The sequence below is a fragment of the Hydra viridissima genome, unplaced genomic scaffold (genome assembly GCF_058129835.1).
Source record: "Hydra viridissima isolate aposymbiotic clone 2 unplaced genomic scaffold, HvirCarnegie_v1 scaffold_1, whole genome shotgun sequence".
Classification (NCBI taxonomy): Eukaryota; Metazoa; Cnidaria; class Hydrozoa; order Anthoathecata; family Hydridae; genus Hydra; species Hydra viridissima.
The window spans coordinates 39,146,335-39,168,038 of NW_028324300.1; the positions used below are offsets into that span (position 1 = coordinate 39,146,335).

Sequence of the window (21,704 nt, forward strand, 5' to 3'; positions counted from 1 at the left end):
TGAACTTTGACCATGACTATACCAATACTTCCTAGGAAGCTCATAAAGATTCCACATCTTTATGAGCTTTCTAGGAAGTATTGGTATGGTCATGGAGGGATCAGGGCTGAATAGATTACTGGAACATATTTATGCAAACAACTCTGTCACGCATATAATGACTGGTAAAGCAGTAGCTAGAGCACTAGGAGCTCACTTCTTAGTTGAGTCTACCTTAATGAGTCTACTTTTTAAAAAAAGCCTCAGATGATGCTGATAGTTCTCTAGAAAATATGTATCAGGATCTGGTCTAAGGAAACTAGTAGGAGAGAATTGCGAGTTGACCCGGACAAAAATAGTATAAAGCTGAAACTTTGCACAGAGGAAGTAGACAGTCTCTGGATGAGCGTAAAAAAAAGCCCCGTTGATTGCGCTACGGGAACATCCCTTTTGGGGCAAATTGGGGTAAAAAATAGGCTAATTTTGACAACACCAAAATATCATTAATTATATATCGTTGAATTGAGAATTTTATGCTGATCAATATTTATATAAGAACTGTGACTTGAAAGCAATTATTTTTTAAGTTATTTACGTTTAAAAAGTGTAAACGTGTTAAAAGTGAATGCCGCGCAAAACTTCATTCGATTTTTTGTTTTCAAAAGAAAATTTTTACTGCGAAAAACTTAATCATTTCTTTTGTTTTCATAAAAAAAGTTTTTAATGAAACATTTTGTATGAATGGATAATTTAGTTTTACTCCGAAAAAAGGTTGTGTCTTATTATATTGAAACTATTATATGGAAAAGTAAAACTTACAAGTTAAACGTTACGTGTAGTAAAAGTTTTTACATTTGAAAAAAAAAAAAATGGATCTTGTACATGTACTATATTACTATCATAAAGGAATTTTTATTTGCAGAGAGAACTTGTAACTGGTACTTGCATCTTCAAACAATCTCAAAAATGCTAAACTTATTTGCCGCATCAGGGCATTCAAACTATGCCGAGTGCTCCAGGTTTTATTAGCAAGAAATGCAATACCTTTCAGAAACGAATCCATGGTTACATCAACAATTTTTAGATGGTCGTCACGCAGTCCGCCGATCTGAAAGGTATTGGGCTGGCCTATCTTCTGATCTTGTAATAGAGCAGACCCTGATGCGGTCTTTAAAATGCAATGGTGGTTTAACTAGAGGTAGAGGATTTGATGAAAATGTGCGCAACCTATGGACAATTAGCATCTGTTATTCTGCAAGTGTTCATGAAGCAATGCATAAATTATCTGGATTTGACATCGGAGTTACGGAAAGCAATAAAGAAATGGGTATTAAAAGATTAGTATGTGATTATGAACATTGTGAGTTGTTTTATGACTGGCTTTCTGTAAGAAATCCATTCAATACTGTCGATAGAAATCTAAATTCATTATCTACGGGTCTTGTATCAGTCAATGGTGAAGATCTTGTCAATTGTGACGAGGCTGAGAACATAGGTGTTCGTCTACAAACATTTCTCAACGGCCTTAAGTTCAATGAAGCAAAGTTTAAAAAGAAGAATACATTTTTTTCTTTAGATGTTTTGACCAATAGCGTAAAACTAGACAAACAAACTGATTGTTGTGTCGATCCAACACTCCTTTTTAATAGACTTGCAGCAATTGCAGAAAGAGAGGATGACGGTGAACTATCTTTTGATTATGAGCTTACTCATCTCCCACACCCATTATTTAAAAATAACCTAATGCTGAAAGCAAAAAAGTTATCTTTGCGCAAAGTGATTCTTCCTGACGACGAAATTAAACCAAGTACAAATGTCAGTTTTTGCAAATATGTCCTTGATGGAGGTTCCTTACTCCACAGAGTTCTTTGGAACAAAGGTATGAGGTTTGTAGAAATTGTTGAGACCTACATCAGCTATATAAGACAAAATTATGCCACCACTTATATTATATTTGATGGTTATGATAAGAAATCTTCAATTAAATCTAATGAACATATCAGAAGAAAATGCAAAGGTTCTTCCCAAAATCTTCTTATAAGAGAAAATAATCAGGTTCCGTACTCACAAGGTTTTTTTCTATCGAATTCACACAACAAGGCACAATTAATATTACTTTTGTCAGATTACCTTAAACGAGATGGATATGAAGTATATATTTGCAAAGGGGATGCTGATACGAAAATTGTCTCAAAATCGTTGGAAGTTGCAAAGGAAATTTCACCATGCATTGCTGTTGCTGATGATACTGATATAGCAGTTGTGCTAATGTATCATGGGAAAGATGAATTAAATGAGATTTTTTTTTATCAAGAAAGAAAGAAAAAACTCTGGAGTATTAAAGACGCTCAATCTCGAGTAATGGATTTAAAAGAACATCTGTTATTTGTTCCTGCATGGTCAGGATGTGACTCGACATCTTCAATACTGGGAAAAGGAAAACCTAGTTTTTTAAAATTACTGCAAAAATCCAATAATATACAATCAGTATCTGAAATTATTTCGGATTACTGGGCATGGAAGTTAGATAATGGTTGCCTTCTTCCAATACCAACAGACAAAGATGTGGCACCACCCAATATATTAAAAGTGATTCGCTGCGATTGTAAAACTTCGTCAAGAAATATGTGCGGAACTAATATGTGTTCTTGCAGGAAAAACGTATTAAAATGCATGTCTGTATGGTGGCTGTCATAGGCAAGACTGCAGTAATAAAACGGTAAATTTTATTTTTTAAATATCCACATAATCTTCTTTAAATATTTTTGTTTTTTTTGGAAAACAAATATTTTGCATTTTTAGGATTTTGAAATTGAAGAAGATTCAAGTGATGAAATTGAAAACGAGAGAAATTTACTTGATGATTTGTTTTGAGAAAAGTAAGATATCGGACATCTAATTTTAAAGAAATTTGCATTCAAATCTTAAAGTTATTTTAAAAGAATATATTATTTTGTAATTTTTTCCCATTTAAAATTGCGCAGGCAAAAGTTATATTATTATGTTTTGAAAACAAAAAGTATAACATTTTAACGATTTTTACACTTTTCAAACGTAAATAACTTAAAAAATAATTTTGTTCAAGTAATAGTTCTTATATAAATATTGATCAGCATAAAGTTTTCGATCCAACGATATAAAGTTTATGATATTTTGGTGTTGTCAAAATTGCCCCTTTTTTGTACCCCAAATTGCCCCAAAAAGGATGTTCCCGTAGCGCAATCAACGGGGCTTTTTTTTACGCTCATCCAGACACTGTCTACTTTCTCTCTGCAAAATTTCAGCTTTATACCATTTTTGTCCGGGTTCGACCCTATTTTTCGCTAATTCTCTCCTACTAAACATGGATTTGGAAGTGATAAACAATAGTAGTGAAGTTATAAGATTCACAAATCTTATTGAAAATTTAAAAACACAGCTTTCCCATTCATCCAGAACAGCAAAACTATGGTTGCAATATCTTGAATACATTAGCATTATCAAAATGTTCATCAGAGCAGAGAGAACTGGGAACTGGCACGAACATCTGGAAGCCACCAAGCTGATGCTTATTTATTTGCCGCAACAGGGCATATAAACTATGCCAAAAGTACTCGGTTGTATCTACAATCTATGCACTCACTTAATTCAGAACATCCTTGGCTTTACTGTAAATCAGGTTACCATTGTATTAGACGCACAGATCGATATTGGGCTGGTCTTTGGCCTGATTTAGTAATTGAACAGTGCATGATAAAATCAATGAAAAGCAATGGAGGCTTAACTAGAGGAAGGGGTATGTCAGAGTCTACAAGGAGTCTTTGGGTCAGTAACTTGCACAAATGCGGAGCAATCCATGATTCCATGTCAACATTGACAAAGCATCGTTTTGAGAGCAGTCAGCAACATTGTGAATCTGGTGAGTCTCGGCGAAAAAGAGATACTAAAGATTTTAAAGCATTAAAGGAGCAGCTCGAGCTGTTTAACCCATTTGAATTTCAAGACTCAGGACTTCAATGTATATTTACTAGCCTATGTGTTGATAAGAATGATGAAATCAATTGTGATCAAGCAGAAAATGTGGGTTTAGAGATTCAAAACAGTCTTAATAATATTGCAGTCAATCAAGCAGCTATCAAGCATTCAAAGCAGGTCAAGACACTTGCCAAGTTGATGCCATCTGTTAAAGTTAATGGCGATGCAGTCCACGTAGATCCTAATGTTTTGTTCCAAAGACTAATCATGCTAATTGAGAGGGTTGAAGATTTGACTGACTGCTTCGAATATGAATTAACACCGGAGCCCACATCTCTCTTCAAAGATGGATTAATGAGGAAACCAAACAAAGCAGAGCTTGGTAGAGAACTCATTAAGGATTCAACAATTTTAACTGTGAATAATGACACAACCTATATTCTTGACGGCGGAGCTTTGCTGCATCGAGTTTTTTGGAGTCTCCCAGCTACATATTCAGACATTATTGAACAATATTGTACATATATTACAAAAAAGTATGGTAATCATACTTTAATTATTTTTGATGGTTACAAATCATCCATCAAAGATCAAGAACATCAAAGGAGAGCAAGAAAGTCTATCAACATTGTATTCCAACCAAAAAACCAAGTGAACTACAAACAATCTGAATTTCTGTCAAACAGCAATAACAAAACTGCTTTGATCAAAGCATTGGTAATAAAGCTAAGAGAAAAAGGTCATATAGTAGTGGAATGCGAAGGAGACGCTGACAGAACCATTGCTACAAAAGGAATTGTGCTTGTACAAAATGGAAAATGTGCGACTATCATAGCTGATGATACAGACATTCTTGTTATGTTGGTTCACATGTGGGATCAAACCATGTGTGAGATTTTTTTGCGCCGTTAAGCTAAAATAATTATGAAAAAAAAAAATACGGAAACAATTATCATAAAGAATGTTACATAAAGTTTATCATATCACGTGAAAAAATGTTTGTTGTTTATCCATGCATGGAGTGGATGTGATACTACCTTTGCGCTTTTTAGTCAAGGAAAGATAGCTGTACTGAAGTTTATTGAATCGAATAGTGAGTTCGCTCAATCTTTATGTACAGTATTCCAAGATCCTTTTGCAACACAAGATCAGGTAGCTAATGTTGGAATACAAGTGGTTTTGAACATATATGGTATGCAAGACAATGATCATATTTTTTTTATTGATTTATAATAATGTTTATTTTATAATTATACGTCCACATTGTTTTGCAGAGGTTTAATTTAGCTCAACTATTACTATAGGTGAAAAAAATAAACAAGTCTCGCTAGCACAACTAAGGAAACAAAAATATATGAGAATGGTGGCAACTTCCAAAAAAGGAATTCAGCCAGAACGACTACCACCAACTGAAAGCGCGATCAAGTACCATTCGTTTCGAGTGTATTTACAAATTCAGCAATGGTTGGGAGTCAATATGGATGAAACAAAGTGGGGATGGAGAAGGAAAAAATGACGTTTTAGTACCTACAAAGACAGACAATGTAGGTATACTGGAGCAGCAAAATAAACCACAAATGCCGATTTTACTTTCAAAACGGATTTCTTGAAAATACTCATTTTTCAATAAACAATCTAAGTTTAAACCAGCTCCCAAAAATAGTTTTAATTAACTTTTCAACTTAAGTATTTTTTTATTCAGGATCCTGCACCAATTCACATTCTTAACATTATAACTGCGGCACTAATACTAAAACACCATGTGGAAAACAATGCCAATGTCGACGTCATGGAATAAATTGCATGACAGCCTGCGGACAGTGCCAAGGTTTGGAGTGCACAAATGCACCAAAAAATGACGTCAATATCGATGACAGCGAAAATGAATATGAAAGTAGTGAAGATGGAGATGGAAACATTTTTGAAAAAATGTTTTTTTTTATTTGACTTTTGATATTATTTCTAATTATATTAGTCGAGTGTAAAAAGCACTAATATTTAAACCTTAAATGAAAAATTATTCAACAGTAGTTAAAAATATATTTATTATGAAAGAAAATATTTCAAAAATGCTTGTTTTTTTAAATAGTTATACTAATAAACAAGTTTTTTTTATTTCAGTCTCAATATCAACTATATATCTAATAAATTTTTAAGTAAAGGTGTGTTAATATACTATAAGTATTAGCCTATGTAAAAAATACTGTAAAAAAACTGCTGACATCAGCATTTAAAAGATTTCTGAAGCACATTTCATTTTTTTAAATTTTAACACATTAGGCTATATCTGCGCAAAATTTCATAAAGACTAAGCAACTTTATAACAAGTTATTACAACTTATTGACAGTAGACACGACGGTTTTTTTTTGTATTTTCAATAAATTTGAATAAAAGTGAGGTGAGCTAAAATAATCATAACTTTTTTTGCCCAATATGGATTTTGGTGGATTTTGGATATGTTAAAGCAGTTAAAATTACGCTTCGAATGATACCAAATTCATCTTTATCCAAATTTTGTCCAGGTTGGACCCTAATTTGACTAGACTATTAGTAAAAGCTAGCAGTTGCTAATTGTTAACAGTTGCATAATAACTCTTTGCACGCGTTGATATACGAACTGAAAGCATGTTTTTAGCCGTTATAGTGACATGTGTTTATAACCATTATATTGACATTTGATTGATATGACCGACATATCATGCTAATATTATCAATCCATATCAGAAGTTTTTATTTCAAGCATTCATTTAAAATGCCTTAACATGCAAAAGAACATGGTGATTTTGTAAAAAAATTTTGCATTTGCTGCTTCAGGAAAGGCACGGATTTAAGACCAATAAATAATCCTGAAACAACTTACTTAAATCTAAATAAAAAGAAAAATGACTACTCAAACCTTATCAAAACTATATTCTGGAAAGATTATTCAGCGGATAATCCTGACCTTCTTACCATGCTTTGCTGAAAATGTAGAAAAAGGCTTGCAGGGACTGATCCTTACTTCATTATGCGGCCGTTTTATGAAGGTAATTATAATTACATTGATGTTTAATTTACTTCATTTAAAATTTAGTTTTGCTATTTTAGTTATTATAGTTGCTCTCATGTGCTATAAAATTTAGACCTGAATACCAGAGTTATTAGAGGGAAAAAATGTGAATGTTTTATTTGTGAAAATGGGCGCAAATCAAAAATGGAAAAAGTTTTGGCCCCTATGTGTTTCGGGAAAGCTTGTTTATCAAGGCGCTGAAGATGTTTCAAATAAACCTGCAGAAAGACCAGTTTGTCAACATTGCTATGCCCAAGTGGGACAAGGAATTCCACATCCCTGTACAAAATTAGAAAGACAAAAGAATTTGACTGCCATTGTAAAATCAACATCCCCAACAACGCAAGGAAAAGTTCTGTCCAGCTCTACCAAAGATTTCAGCACAAATGTCTCAGAGAACAACTTAGCTTTGAAAACCTTTGGTCCGAAGCAACTCACTGTCTCTTTCGGAAAGACTGAGGTTAAGAAACCTTTCTTTTCTTTAGATAAATTGAACAAACTTCAATTAAAACTACATTCCAGGTAAGTTTTTGTTGCTTAAAAATACTTTTAAAAATAAATTTATGAGTTTAAAGCCAATTTTTGTAATAACTTTATTATGATTTCTAAGAAATCGCAACATGATTGAAGTTGCACGATTTCTGAGAAGTGAGGCAGGACGAAAAAGTGTGGAATCTGGTTTCAATATTAAACTGATTGAGAAGCGTTTAAAGTTCTGTTAAAATGCAGTTAGAAATCGTTCTCTTCACTCTAATTGTCATGATTAGGGTTTCTCAAACAGGATCCCGGAGGTAAAAAAAACCATCCCGTTTTCCCGGAATTTCAATGAAATTTCACGGGAATCCCGGTAATTTTTTAAAACATTTTAAACATTTATAAAGATTTTTAAAATATTATAACTCAAAATTTGAGTACTAATTACTTCCTTTTCTCTTTTGTAAATTTCTATAAAAATTAGGAAGATATATTATAAAGGGCAATTAAATCACCAATATTTTGCAGTTTTGGTTTGTGTCTAAGATAGATAAAATATTATTATTGAATTTGATTTATGAATAGATTTGATTTACTTATTTAAATTTTGTATGTTGTAACTTACAGCATATAAAGTTAAATAAACAAACCAAAACCATTTGTAAATCAAATTCAATAATAATATTTTATATATCTTAGACACAAACCAAAACTGCAAAAAATTGGTGACTAATCTAATAAATAATCACAATTGCAAGAAATTACAATGAATAAAGGGGAGTCCCTGATATGTTAAATATAAAATAACTACGGACAAGTTACAAATACTTGTACGTGCAAAAAAAGTAATTAGTTACGCATAAAAGTTGGTAGTTAAAAAGTAAAGTAATTAGTTACGTTAAGAAAGAAGTTTGTATGTAAAAAGTAAAATAAGTGAAAAACCAAGTGAAGTTTAAAATATATGTTTAGTAATTACAACTAATTTAAAATAATTTATCTACAATCAGCACACTAATTCGGGATTTTTATTGTAAGTAATATAGTTTTATATTTTAGTATATTTTTATCTATTTAATTAATAGGATAATAAATATACCGCATCATGTCAAGTGGATCTAAGGCAAGGCAAAATTTTACCAAAGAAAAAAACACAGAATCTGCCACTTGTAATATATGTTAAACAGCAATATGTAAAGGATTTTCAACAAGTGGTCTTCTTCGTCATTTAAAAAATCTTCACATGGAAGCATAGCCGCCGAGAGGGGGGGTGGGGGTGGAGAGGGGGGTGGATGGGGAGGACGGAGAAGATTCCCGGGGCCCCGCGTGTGCGCAAACAATTTTTTAAAGTAATTTTTAAAATATTTAGATAGTTTTGACTTTTAAAAGATTTAATTAACTTTTACTTTTCATTTTCAATGACCAGACACGTTTGTTTTGGTCCTGGGTATGTAATTGATCATAATGAGGGCCCCTTAAGAGAATTTCTCTCGGTTGCTATGCATGGAAGTCGAAATTGAAGAAACAAAAAAAAGACCAAACGAAGAAATAAAATTTGAAGTTAGAAATGCTCAACCTAAAATTGCGTCATTTATAAAAAAGGAATCTATAGAAGAAGTTGTTTCAAAATTTGCGGCTGTAGATGGCTTTTCTATTAATGCTATTGCCCAGTTAAAAACCAAACGGTACCCGTCTGTCAATTTTGGCTGGGTAATGCTTAATGACAAATGTTAACAAGCTTTTGAATAATTACTCAAAAAACAAGTTACTTATAATCTTTTTTTTTTCTTTTTCAGGTATTATTAGGATGCAGGAATATCTTACAAATATAGACTTGAAAGGGAAGGTGTGGGGTGGTGGTGGCGAACACTGGAAGCAATGTAACCTTTGCTAGTAATCGCCATCAATTTTTTTTTTTTTTTAAATTGACTTTTTTTGTCCTTATCATAAAATATAAATTGGGACGCATAAGTTTTTATCAGACAGTCAGAATTCTGATGAAAATAAGAGTGAAGATGACGAGTCTGAAGAAATCGATTTTACAACTTCAGTGAATTTACAGTCAAGCCAAAACAACGATTTATTAAATTTGCGAGAAGTTGAGATCACTGAAGAATTATTAGGCTACATAAGTATTGCACAAACAATTCAAAAGGTCCGGAGAATTGTACGAATGTTTCGTAAATCACCGCTCAAAAATGAAATTTTACAAAAATACGTAAAAACTACATACAATAAAGAACTCAAGTTAATACTGGATGTAAAGACACGGTGGAATAGCCTTCTTGCAATTTTGGAACAATTTATTGCATTAAAAACATGTATGTTAAAAGCATTGATAAATTTTAAACACAGCAATATTAACAATATTTCGGAAGATGAGTATTTAGTGCTGCAGACTGTAGTAACAGCGTTACAACCAATTAAATTAGGAATTGAAAGACTTGGCCGACGCAACGCATCCCTACTTGATGCAGAGGGTGTATTAGTGTTTATATTAGATGTTTTGCGCAAAAATAAAGATTGATTTTCGACTAAAATGCTGCATTATGTGCAACAGAGAATCGTTGAAAGACGGAATAAAAATTTAGTTGGCTCGCTAAAATATTTAAATAATCCATCAAATTATAAACACGAATCGGACATAGATTCTGTATTCTTATTGCCTTCCAAATCAGTCCTTCAAGCTACGGCTAAAAAATTCTTTTCGAAGCTATTTGTTGAGGATATTGATGGTGGTGGAAATTCCACTGAAATTGAGGAATTAGGATGCAGTAATGATTGGACTGAAATGTCGTTTATGGCCGAACCAAATTTGAAGACAACATCTGAATTAACACTTCATCAAAAATTTGATGCTGCCATTACGAACGTTGGTCGAATTGAGAGTCCAGAAGATGTATTATATGACGTTAAAAATATTACAAAAGAAATGGATATTTTTTATGCAACGAAAAAGCGTACAAATAACTTAGAAAAATTATATAATGCTCTATTTACTACTTCACCGACATCAATCGATTCAGAAAGAGCATTTTCGGCGGCAGGTCTTTTTGTTACGAAAATTCGGTCATCGTTAAGTGATAGCGCTATTGACAATTTATGTTTTTTAAAAAATTATTTTAAAATTTAATCTATATAAAAAATATAATGTTATTGAAGTTTATATTTGTTTTGTTTTAAGAGTCTTAATTTCTAAGAATTATTTTGTATTTATTTTCTTGTTAAATGTAATAGTATTAAAAAGACGTTTTTTTTTTTGTATTTGTTTGAATTTACACATTTCCATCCCCTAATTGGATAAATTCTTGCTTGTTACCTAATCTCCCGGGATCCCGGGAAATCAATCATTTTTGTCCCGGATTCCCGGGAATTAGATTTTTACGGGAAAGGAGAAGCCCTAGTCATGATACGCTTCGTATATTCTCAGTTCTCTTGAGAACCTTTACATTCGTAATATTCTCAGTTCTCCTGAGAATATTTAGAGCGTCTCATGACAATTTTTAAAAATAAGAACGTGATTGGAGTTTTTGTACTTTTTTTTATACAAACTTTCAAACAAACAAAAAATACTTGTTTTTGCTAAAATCGAGAAGCATTGGCACTATGATAAACAAATTTTAAACTCAATTCTTATCCCTCTATTTAGTGCTATAAGAGCGACCTTATTGATCATCTAAAGAGTTCTGTCGACCAAAAAGTCAAAATAGAAAGAATTGAAGTAAAATTTTTTTATTTACAAATGAAATTTTGATGTGAGGCTTTTCATTTTAAAATTTAGATCATTATCATAAAAAAAGTAGTTAGTCTGACTAAACGAGACCACATGTTGAATAAGTAAAAAAACTAAAATCAGAAATTTAAAAAAATTACAAAAGAAAAATTAAAAAAAAAAAAAAAAGGAAGGCGAATCCGATTTGCTTGACGCTCTACATAACTTTCTTTATTTTATCATCAAACATAAGGTATTCTAAACATTTCCTTTATATTGAATATTGAGACTTAAAAACAGGAATGGTCACGGTGCTGCTACAAAATGCTCAAGAAATATCAATAGACCTTTATGTCATTATTAGAATAGACTTAACTGTCATTCACAAAAAACAGCGTTTACAAGCCGAAAGGTGCTTTTCTCATAAAAATGGAAAAATCCTCTTCAAATAGTTAACTAAGAATTATTCAAATAAATGAGTTTAAAAGTAATTTTCAAAACTGTCATTAAACGTAGACAAAGTTTAATATTTTATTTCTCAATCCTACTAAAGTTGATAATTTATACTCCTGTTGCTTTATTTGCATTATTTTATCATCAAATATAAGATATCCTAAACAAACGCCAACGCCCAAAAACATTAGAACCGATATAAAAAGGTGGAGTGAGAAATATAAAAAGATTAGAAGAGGTTAGAAGAGAAGAGATTAGAGGAGAAAGATTAGAAAAAGAGTCTGAGGGTCGAAAAAGGTCGGAGAAGGTGAACGGGGTTCGATGGGTGAACGGGGAGACACACAACAGAAGTGTAAGTTGAAGTTAGAGTTAGTTGGAGTCAGTCAGTGAATGCTGAATAAAAAAAAGAAATACGAAAGGAGTTTTGATTGATTTTATAAAAGGAGTTTAAAAGATATAGTATTTATAATTTTAAGTGGAGAAATTTTTTATTAAAGATTACGGAACATTAAAAGAAAAGAATTATTATTATTAGAGATTTAAAGGAGAAATATTGCGCGTAAAGAATAATTGAGCTCTAACTATTCTAATTACTGTTCTAAATACCAATATCCTTAACAGTGATATTTGAAAACACGTTTAAATTCTTATTGGTTGTATTTTTTTACTGCGTACTCATTTAATTATTTGTCTTTTAATAGATTTAAAAAAATCTAAAAATTCGACAATAAATTTAGTCTGCAACCTGATAAAAAGAAAACAGAAATTGCTGACAAAAAGAATGAGATGGAAAGCAATTTTCTATAACAACAAACATTTAAAGAAGAAACAAAACAATAGATCTGAAACTTTCGAAATTAATATTGAGAAATGCCCTCAACAAGTTAAAGAAATGGCAGCTTCTAGTTTATTATTTTATAGCCAATAATTACCAGTAATTTCTTTTTCAAACCAATGGAAATCTCCCACATGGCGATCCCAAATAGATTCACCAACTACACGAATATCTAAAATAAAAAATTAACATTAAAGAAAAATTAAAGCAATACATGAATTATATAATACCTAAAAATATTGTACATAAATAGATGAAACAATTACAAAAACAAGAATTATAGAAACTTAGGTTTGTCAGTGAAGATTATTTTCTAAAAACAGGATTGGTCACGGTGCGGCTACAAAAAGCTAAAGAAGTATCAATAAACCTTTTTAACTCTGTACAACATCATTGAATATTTTTCCTGAAAAACTAACATCGAATAACAACCTGTTCAACTAAACTATATTAAAAAGTTGCCAAATATTCTTTTTGAAATTTACAAAAAAAAAAAAAAAGACATTCTATTTTTCCTTTCACCCATCATGTGTAAAATATAAAAAAAGATTTCTTGAAGGAACTCTCAAACAAAACTGAAACATTTAAACTGTTATATTTAAAACCTTTTTTGAACTCTTATGTTTTCAGGGGAAGAAACTTTACGATAAATACAGCCCAGTTTGAGTTCAGATTCGAAGCGTCGGTTTTAAAGGGAACAATTCAGTTCAACAAGTCGACAGAATAGAACTGTTAGGCTCGAAACAAACCCCATTTGAAATGAAAAACAAGTTGAAAACAGATTATATTTTTTGTTAGCGAAAATTGAAATACGTGACCTCAAAAGACTAATCAATATTGAGCTAAATAACGATAAAAACATAGTAGTTACTAAGCTACTTAGCTCAACTGGATGTGCTTTCCTCAAAAGCATTTATATAAAATATTGTATTACACCCTGTTATATAAAAATCAGTGTTTACAAATCGAAAGAGCAGGGATGACAGCGATTAGTTTACTTTAAGTGGTAAAGTTTTTTTTATCGGAAGAAATTGTTTAAAAGAGAAAAAACAACAAGAGACTTCGCAGAGAAGAAAACAAAGAGCTAAAACCTTATCCTATCAATCTATTTTAACCTAATATTCTTTTTTCAAGTGGTGCTTTCTGTTAGCAATATTCGAAATCGAACATATTTTGCAACTGAAACATTATGAACTTAAAACCAAGATGAATGCAGCGATTAAACGTCAAAAACTGATGTTGAACTTAAAGCGTTTCTAAGGCTCTAATAGCTCTGAGTGATTGCTTTTAGCTGCAATTTGACTAACGCAATTTTTTTTTTATAAATTTAAGAAGTCAATGGCAGCAGATGCTGATGAGTTTAAGGATGGATATGTTATGAACATGAGTTGCTTAGCTTTCTATTAGCTGTTAACATCAGATACCCATATTCTTAGAGCAACAGTTTACATTTAGCATTTGTTTTCGTTTCTATTTTCGTTCAACCAAACAAAATGAACATAACCCTTAATGACCCCAGGTATCAGATCTGATACACAAATTTTAAACCACTGTATTTTTTAAATGGAAGCTTGTTTTTATCTGAAAACACCCATTGTTACAAATGTGAGAAGTGAGTTTTCGATTTTGTACAATTAGTACTTTTCATCCGGGTAGATTTTTCAGTTTGTAAACATTTGAAAACGGCATTTGCGAGGAGTGGTTCACGTGGTGTTTAACAAGTGTTGTTTTTACTTCTATTTCATATTGATTTTATAAACTTTTGTGCTGTTTTTTACTTTTTTTTTTAGAATCAAGGTGCAGGAAAACTTAATAAACTATTTCATGCCTTTTGGTTATCAAATATGCATAACATTTGCTAATTGCATTTGTATGTATCAAATTTGATACAATTGCCGTTTAAGTATGAAAGCTTTTTCAAAAAAGTTCAAGTTTTTATTTTTATTCATTTAAACAAATATAGAAAAAAGTTTTATTGTATATTTGTTTAGATGAATCAAAATAAAAAGATAACTGTCTCTGATATTTTAAACTATGTACTTGATGGAGAAAGTGATTTTGGGGAGAGTGATGAAAGTGACAATCAGTTTCATTTGGGAAATGATAAAGCCAATACTAATATTGAAGAAGTAAGTGAGAATGAATATGATTCAACAAGTGGTGATGAGCCATTAGCACGTATAGCATCAAGACCAGTTGAGAATGCTAATGAGACACCTATTAACAAAAATAATACTACACCAACTACTTTTATATGGAGAAGTAAGAACTTTGAACCCCTAGATGACGTAAACTTCAAGGAGCCTGGAATGACACCAACACCAGATATGGAAAAAACACCCTTTCAATATTTTAAATTGTTTGTTAGTGATGAGATGCTGAAAAACACCACAGAGCAAACAAATATTTATATTTTGCAATCAAAAGGTACAGAAAAAAGCATACTAAGAAAGGATATTGAGAAGTTTATTGGTGTATTTCTCAGGATGGGTTTGGTAAGGCTCCCAAGTCGAAGATCATATTGGGAAACATTTATGACCTATGATGGGGTTTCTTCAGTTATGGGAAGGAACAAATTTGAAATGATTCTTTGTAATATTCATTTTGTAAACAGTTTAGAAATAGCCGAGGAAGAAAAAGCAAATGACCGCATATGGAAGTTACAAACATGGGTGAAAGAGCTTCGCCAAAACTTTCTGAGAGTTTCACCAGAAGAGTTTCACGCTGTTGATGAGATAATGGTTCCTTTTAAAGGGAAGTCCCTACTGCGTCAGTACTTGCCTAAAAAGTCACATAAGTGGGGGTTCAAGCTTTGGGGTCGTAGTGGCATTTCAGGCTTTTTGTATGACTTTGATATTAATCAAGAGAAGTTAAAAAGCATTTCTGATACAAGTTTAGCTGTCAGTGCAGATGAAGTACTCAATTTGACCTCTTCACTGCCTGATAAACACAACTTCAATGATGTTTGAATAGTTTGATAGTCGAATTGAGGAAGCGTAACATTTATTTTGTAGGATCAATTAAAGGTTCACGAATAAAGAAGACACTTCCTCAATCGTGAACCTCTAACTGTTGAGTGTAATTATTTATCTTTATTCCTTAAATTCCCTGGCCCTATAATTTGAGTATCTACAATCATTTGAAATCTGCTTCAACTTAGGACGTTAAATAGGCTAGAACACTTAAGATAAAGTCAAAAAAATTAAAGTTGTTTAAAATATTAGTACAATTTTGCCCGTTGTATCAGATTTGATACAACTCAAAAAAGTGCATTGACGTGGTTTTTATGACAAGGAAAATTTTTCCCACTTTTCTATAGCAAGTAGGATTATTTGTACCAAAAATCAGAACTTTTTGAGCATTTTATGCTGCTTTGGGCATTTAAGGGTTAAAAGAGCTGAGGATAATCGGAATCTTATTGCTGCAGTCATTTTAGCGATACTAATGAACAGGTTATTAACTCCATAAATTTGCTTTGTTCTCTTTGATCATAATTTGACATCACTTTGATATAATCAATTCGAAATTAAAATATTTTGATAAATCGCGAGGTTAGAATTATCTCGTTTTATCTCCCATTTTAAACGTTGGGAGAAAATGAGTTAGTAATTTTAGTTAGAAATGATTACTTTTAAAATACACTTTTTTTTTAAACTTTTTTCTAAATAATTTGTTTAAGAATAGATTATTTTAAGCATTAGTTATAATTTCGTTAAAAGTTAAAGCTAAAATTTTAAATAAATTTTACTTAAAAAAAAAAAAAATAAAAAACTTTTTCCCAACGTTTAAACTTGGAGATACAACAAAATAATTCTAACCTCGCGAGGTTAGAATTATTTGTAATCAGTTTGTTGCTTGTTTGTAAAGAATTTTTTCCTTAAGGTTTTTAATGAACTTGTATCATAAAGTTTATAATGACATTACAGAAAAGAATTTGCTGTTTTTTAATGTTTGTTTTGATCTTTCGTTTCGTTTTATCATATTCATTTTATTTTACTATTATATATTGTTTTATTATATTCATTTTATTTTATTATTATATATTGTAATATTTCGTTTTATTATATTATTACATATATTGTTTACGTTATGTTATTATATACATTAGATCGTGTTTCGTTTACGTTTTATTGATTGGTACTACGTAGCGTTTTGAATAAATTTTGATAAAAGCTACTCGCTTTCAGAGTATTTTCTTATAATTTGCTATCTATTTGTTTAGTTTCCAAATTATAGCATCTTACTTTAATTCAACGAGAGGTAAATTAAGATTTTCAATATTTTTCAATCACATGCACGGCGTCTTCTCTATTCTTAATTAAGTATTGATGAATAGGAAAAAGTTGCCCACAGCTTTATGTCTTACGGGAAGACAGAATGTTTCAGTTTAATGAAGAACAGGGTTAGAAGGGTGCAATTTTGGATTTAGAGGGGCTGCTATGTTTTTCTCTTTTCTTAATTTTATGTGGTTTTCCAAAATTAAGTCGCTAAATAAATGGAAGGATTTATTTTTAAAGAAATAGTTATTTCTCACTTTAGTTTCTTATTTTTTTCCCTCTTCTTATATGTTAAAGGGAGACATTTCCGTAAAACTCTACAGGTGAGGTGGGTGGGGGAGGGGTATTTTTAGAGAGAGAGAGAGAGAAGTTGTTTTGACTAAAGTGTTTCGATTAAACTTGAATAAGAAGTTATAAGGGTGTATTGCCATCTAGAGTTGTCTACTGTTAAGGCCCAACGAAGGCGATTTCCGAAGTCTAGTAAAAGAAAACACAAGTGTATTTGATTCTATTTCTCACACGAGAAATACTTCAATTAATGTTTAAAGTTTCGAACTTATTAGAAAAATTAAATTTTTTCAATATAATCATTTTTCTATGGCCTAATGCATATTGCTAACCTATCGATACATAACAAATTCATAAATAATAACTATTTTCTAGCAATTTAACAAAATAATGAAACTGACACTGAAAAGAAAAACTCACAAAATAGAAACTATGTTAAAATTAAAGTTTACTACAAAACGACGCTGACAAATAAAACTGACGAAACGATCCATCTAACTAGAAAACGAACGCAACTGAAAATAACATCGTTTACACTACAATTAGTAAAATACTAAATCTTTATCAATTACTGAGTAGTCGAGTTAATCAATTATTCTAAATTTGTGGCAAGTGAACGAATCGAAGAAATTTTCTCGAAAATAAAGCAATCACATCAGTTATCAATGGGTTGACCATGTAAAACTTTCCATAAACAAATTTAAATAATTCTTACCATTAAATGGGTAAATAGGTTCTCGACGGAAGGCTAAAAAAAAAGGGCAGTATATAAAACTTTATCTAAGAAAAAACTTCTTGTTTAATGAAGAAAGAAAGAAGTCGGAGGAGAAACAAATTTAAATAATTTGTCCTATGCCCAGCAAAAATTCAAAAAGTGAAACTTATGTTTTGGCTTAAGCAATAAATACTCATTCCGAAGTGACAAGGAACCCAAATTTTTTTCCATTTTTCAATTATTATTGTCTTGTAATAATGTTGAAAAGTCAGATTTGGTGTTTTTTGTTACGATCAAAAACGATAATACTTTAAAACGCTACCTGCCTCTGAAAAGCTTATAGATGTCTTTTTTTCACATTAAGATATTTTTAATTTATTTTCTTTTTTTTTTTTTAAATAGACTTTAGAATTTAAAAGCAAAAAACAGATACTTTTCAGTAAACAAAAAAGTAAAAGCTTTTAGAAGATATTCATATTTCTTGACATACTAGTCAAAAAAAAAAACATAATATATATCCACACAAAAAAAACTCAGCTATATATAATTCTGTATGTATGTATGTATGTATGTATGTATGTATGTATGTATGTATGTATGTATGTATGTATGTATGTATGTATGTCTGTCTGTCTGTCTGTCTGTCTGTCTGTCTGTCTGTCTGTCTGTCTGTCTGTCTGTATGTATACACACTAACATACATATATACAGGGTGGCGCAAAAGTTTCTAAACTCTGGTATCTTGAAATAAAAACTCAGAAAAAATTTTTGCCATTATTTGCAAAGCCAAAAATCTACAACAAAAACTTTAACACAAGTTTTGTAGTTCTCCCATTATGGAAATTAGCTGGTCCTTTATTCAAATTCTTGGTTCTTTAAATACTTTATACTTTAAAGAAGACCAGCAAGTTTCCAGGGGATTTGGGTTTGGGATTTAGGTTTGGAGAGTTTCCTGGCCAATTTGTTGAAACCTTTATGAGGTTCTCTTAAATCCATGCCATTGCATTATTTGATATATAGCAATTTGCTTCATCTTGCATTTAAAATGCATTTTTAATATTCATAGCTTCTTTATAAGCTGGTAAAATACCTTAAACATATAAATCACCATTTGCAGAGACGTTTTCATTAAAAAAATGAAACTGAGTTTTTTATTGTGTAGAAACTTAAGTGCCACCCTTATATATACAGTACTGTCCAAAAGATAGTAGCACCTAAGAGTTTTTTAAAAAAATGTACATTTAAGTAAATATAAGTAAATAATATTGATTTTATTTTAAACAATATCTTAGTTTAATTCTTATTAAACCAAACTAAGATATTGTTTAAAATAAAGCTATATTTATTTATTTTAGTAAAAATTATGTTAATAAAATAACTTTTTTATTAATATTTATTAGATGGTTTCAACTCATATCATTTTTCACCCACTTATGTTTGTTCATTAATTGCGGACAAGGATCAACACTTGAAATTGATTACATCAACCACATTACTATTTATTTATTTTGTTTAAATTTATTATTATTAATTATTTTTTAATAATTAAGAATGTGGAGAAGAATTTTTAGTTACTGTTGAGTTCTCGTGTTAACTACAGATTTTTTCATGTAAAAAAAATTTTTTTTCAAAAGTTTTGTTTTATAATAAAATTACTTTTCATTTCGAAAATATTTTCATTATGAGTAAAATGCCAAAGATATCAATAAATGACAGAAATCGCATCATTGTTTTACAAGAAGAGAGCTATAGTGAAGTTAAAATAGCCTAACGTGTGAATTGTTCGCGAGCGTCAGCTTAAAAAATGGTTAAGAAAACATTATGAAACTGGTGATCTAGTGGATAAAAAGAGGTCTGGTCATCCAAAGAAGGTAAGCCCACGTGATGAACAGTTTTTAAAAATAACAGCGCTACGAAATCGCAAGAAATAGGCGCAGAACTCGTTTAAGATCTTAAAAGAGCAAGTGGAACTTTAGTACAAGCATCTACTGTGCGACAATCTTTATTAAAATCTGAATTAAAAGGCTGTGTAGCAATTAAAAAACCTTTACTACGCAAAGGTAATGAAGAAAAAAGATTAAAGTTCGCCAGAGAGCACAAAGAACGGCAGAAAAGTCAATGGGACAAGGTATTGTTTACAGACGAATCTAAATTACAAATATTTGGGACAAATAGACGTCAGTATGTTAGGTGAAGAAAGGGAGAGGCATTGAAGGAGCCATGTCTAGCATCGACAATCAAATATGGTGGAGGGAATATTCAAGCTTGGAGGTGTATTTCAATAAAAGAGATAGGGGATATTGTTAGAAAAACGGAAAAGCTTACAGGTGAAAAATACAAAAATATTTTACACAACCATAATGTGCTCTCTGGACAACAACTGATCAGGGATTATTTTATCCTACGACAGGATAACGATCCCAAATATACTTGCAAATTAATTAGAAATTATTTGCCAAATCTGCAAGAGGAAAGAGTGCTTCAAACCATGCCATGGCCTCCTCTGAACTCTGAACATAATCGAACATGTGTGGGACTACTTAGACAGAAAGATGGAAATATTGCCATCAAATGTAAATGAGCTTTGGAATGTTCTCAAAGAAGAATAATACAATATCTGTATCACATTTATTGAAAATCTATGTAAAAGTATAAATAAAAGGCTCCAAGATGTTATTGTAAATAAAGATGGTCACATTAAATATTAGTTAAGTCTCTATGTATAGTTAAAAACTTAAATGCTTTTAATAAAACTTGTATTATACTACACAATTTAATAAAAAATATGTTTGTACCTACATTTTAGTTTTAACTTCATTTTGTTTGACATTTTGTCCTGAATATTAAAAATTCTCTTAGAAGCTACTTTCTTTTGCACAGTACTGTGTGTGTGTATGTGTGAAATTAATTTGCTTACCAGCTTCTTGCTCTCTTGTATCTGGAAAAAAGAACAGAAAAACCATAACAGTTATTAATGAAAACATATAATCAAAACATAAAATTTTTCATAATTTCACAACATTTCTAATCTCTTGAGTTTTGCTTGAGGTTTTAACAGGTGTTAGAAGGAAGTGATAAAGTCTTTATAAAATTTTGTCAACTTCTTTTTAATTTTACATAGTTTATTATAACTAAAAAATATTTTATTCAAAAAGTAATTTGACATTTGCTTACCAACATTTTGCTTTATTGTAGCTGGAAAAAAGAACAGAAAAACCATAAAAGTTATTAATGAAAACAAAAAATTGCATAAGAAAATATATAATCTAAAAGAATAAAATGAGAGGAGAACTAAATGACTGTTTAAAATTAATTATGTTAAGCCCTAAAACTATATGTTAACAAAAATGAAAAAATGCATTCAACTGAAAAACGTGTTTTAAATATTTAATAATGATCTGCATAAGTTTAGTCTCTTGTCTATTTGAAATATTAAAACTTTTGGTGGCCATCATTTTTTTGTTGCTTTTTTTCAGTTAACTGATATTTTTAATTTAACAGAGACAGTCAACATATTTAAAAGTAATTCTTTAACTTACCAATATAAAAAAATAAATTTCTTGGTTCATCTGGAAAAGATAAAAACTTTCAATATAAATTACAAATCAAATGAAGTTTTCAATAATAAAATGAATCAAAAATTGATTCTAAACTTCTTTAACACTAGTCATGAACTTACCTAGCACAGCATGAAGCAAGGAGTTTCTTTCTTCATATGAAAAAAACAAGTCATTGAAAAATCGATGCATTTTCACTACAATTCACAAACATGATTATCAAAGGAAGCATAAAACTGGTTCTAAAATTTCTATAAAACTTTTCATGAACTTACCAAACATGGAGTTACTTTCCTTCTTTGAAGTTTTTAAATTAGCAAGCAATCTCAAAAAAGGTCTTCCATTTTCATTTTTCAGACCACAGATCATTGGCAAGCAGCTTCGCAATTTTCTATTACTAAGAATCTCCTCAG

General features: G+C 30.7%; 2 protein-coding genes and 2 pseudogenes across 4 annotated transcripts in view; 3 read left to right on the plus strand and 1 right to left on the minus strand.

The window, feature by feature from the left end:
• The window catches only part of LOC149894894 (uncharacterized), a 315,082-nt gene that overhangs the window by 202,441 nt on the left and 90,937 nt on the right, over positions 1-21,704 (plus strand). The gene's annotated exons all lie outside the window — the stretch shown is intronic.
• LOC149894913 (NACHT, LRR and PYD domains-containing protein 3-like) overlaps positions 1-21,704 on the minus strand; it is a 44,165-nt gene that overhangs the window by 3,258 nt on the left and 19,203 nt on the right. Inside the window, exons 5-11 of one of the 2 annotated variants that reach the window (XM_090076697.1) lie at positions 21,567-21,704; positions 21,414-21,488; positions 21,274-21,303; positions 20,909-20,929; positions 20,652-20,672; positions 17,735-17,767; positions 12,552-12,626 (exon numbers count right to left, since the gene is read on the minus strand). The exon at positions 21,567-21,704 is cut by the window's right edge and continues 1,197 nt beyond it. In XM_090076697.1, coding sequence (XP_089932823.1) covers positions 12,552-12,626; positions 17,735-17,767; positions 20,652-20,672; positions 20,909-20,929; positions 21,274-21,303; positions 21,414-21,488; positions 21,567-21,704 — 393 coding nt within the window. Of the gene's footprint in view, positions 1-10,659; positions 12,627-17,734; positions 17,768-20,651; positions 20,673-20,908; positions 20,930-21,273; positions 21,304-21,413; positions 21,489-21,566 lie in introns of those variants that run through there. The other variant, XM_090076698.1, reaches the window with a different exon arrangement.
• On the plus strand, positions 3,237-5,127 carry LOC149894914 (uncharacterized; annotated as a pseudogene).
• Positions 5,217-5,926, plus strand: LOC149894915 (uncharacterized; annotated as a pseudogene). The gene is made up of 2 exons (XR_016449219.1): positions 5,217-5,477; positions 5,636-5,926. The product of XR_016449219.1 is annotated as an uncharacterized LOC149894915 (transcript).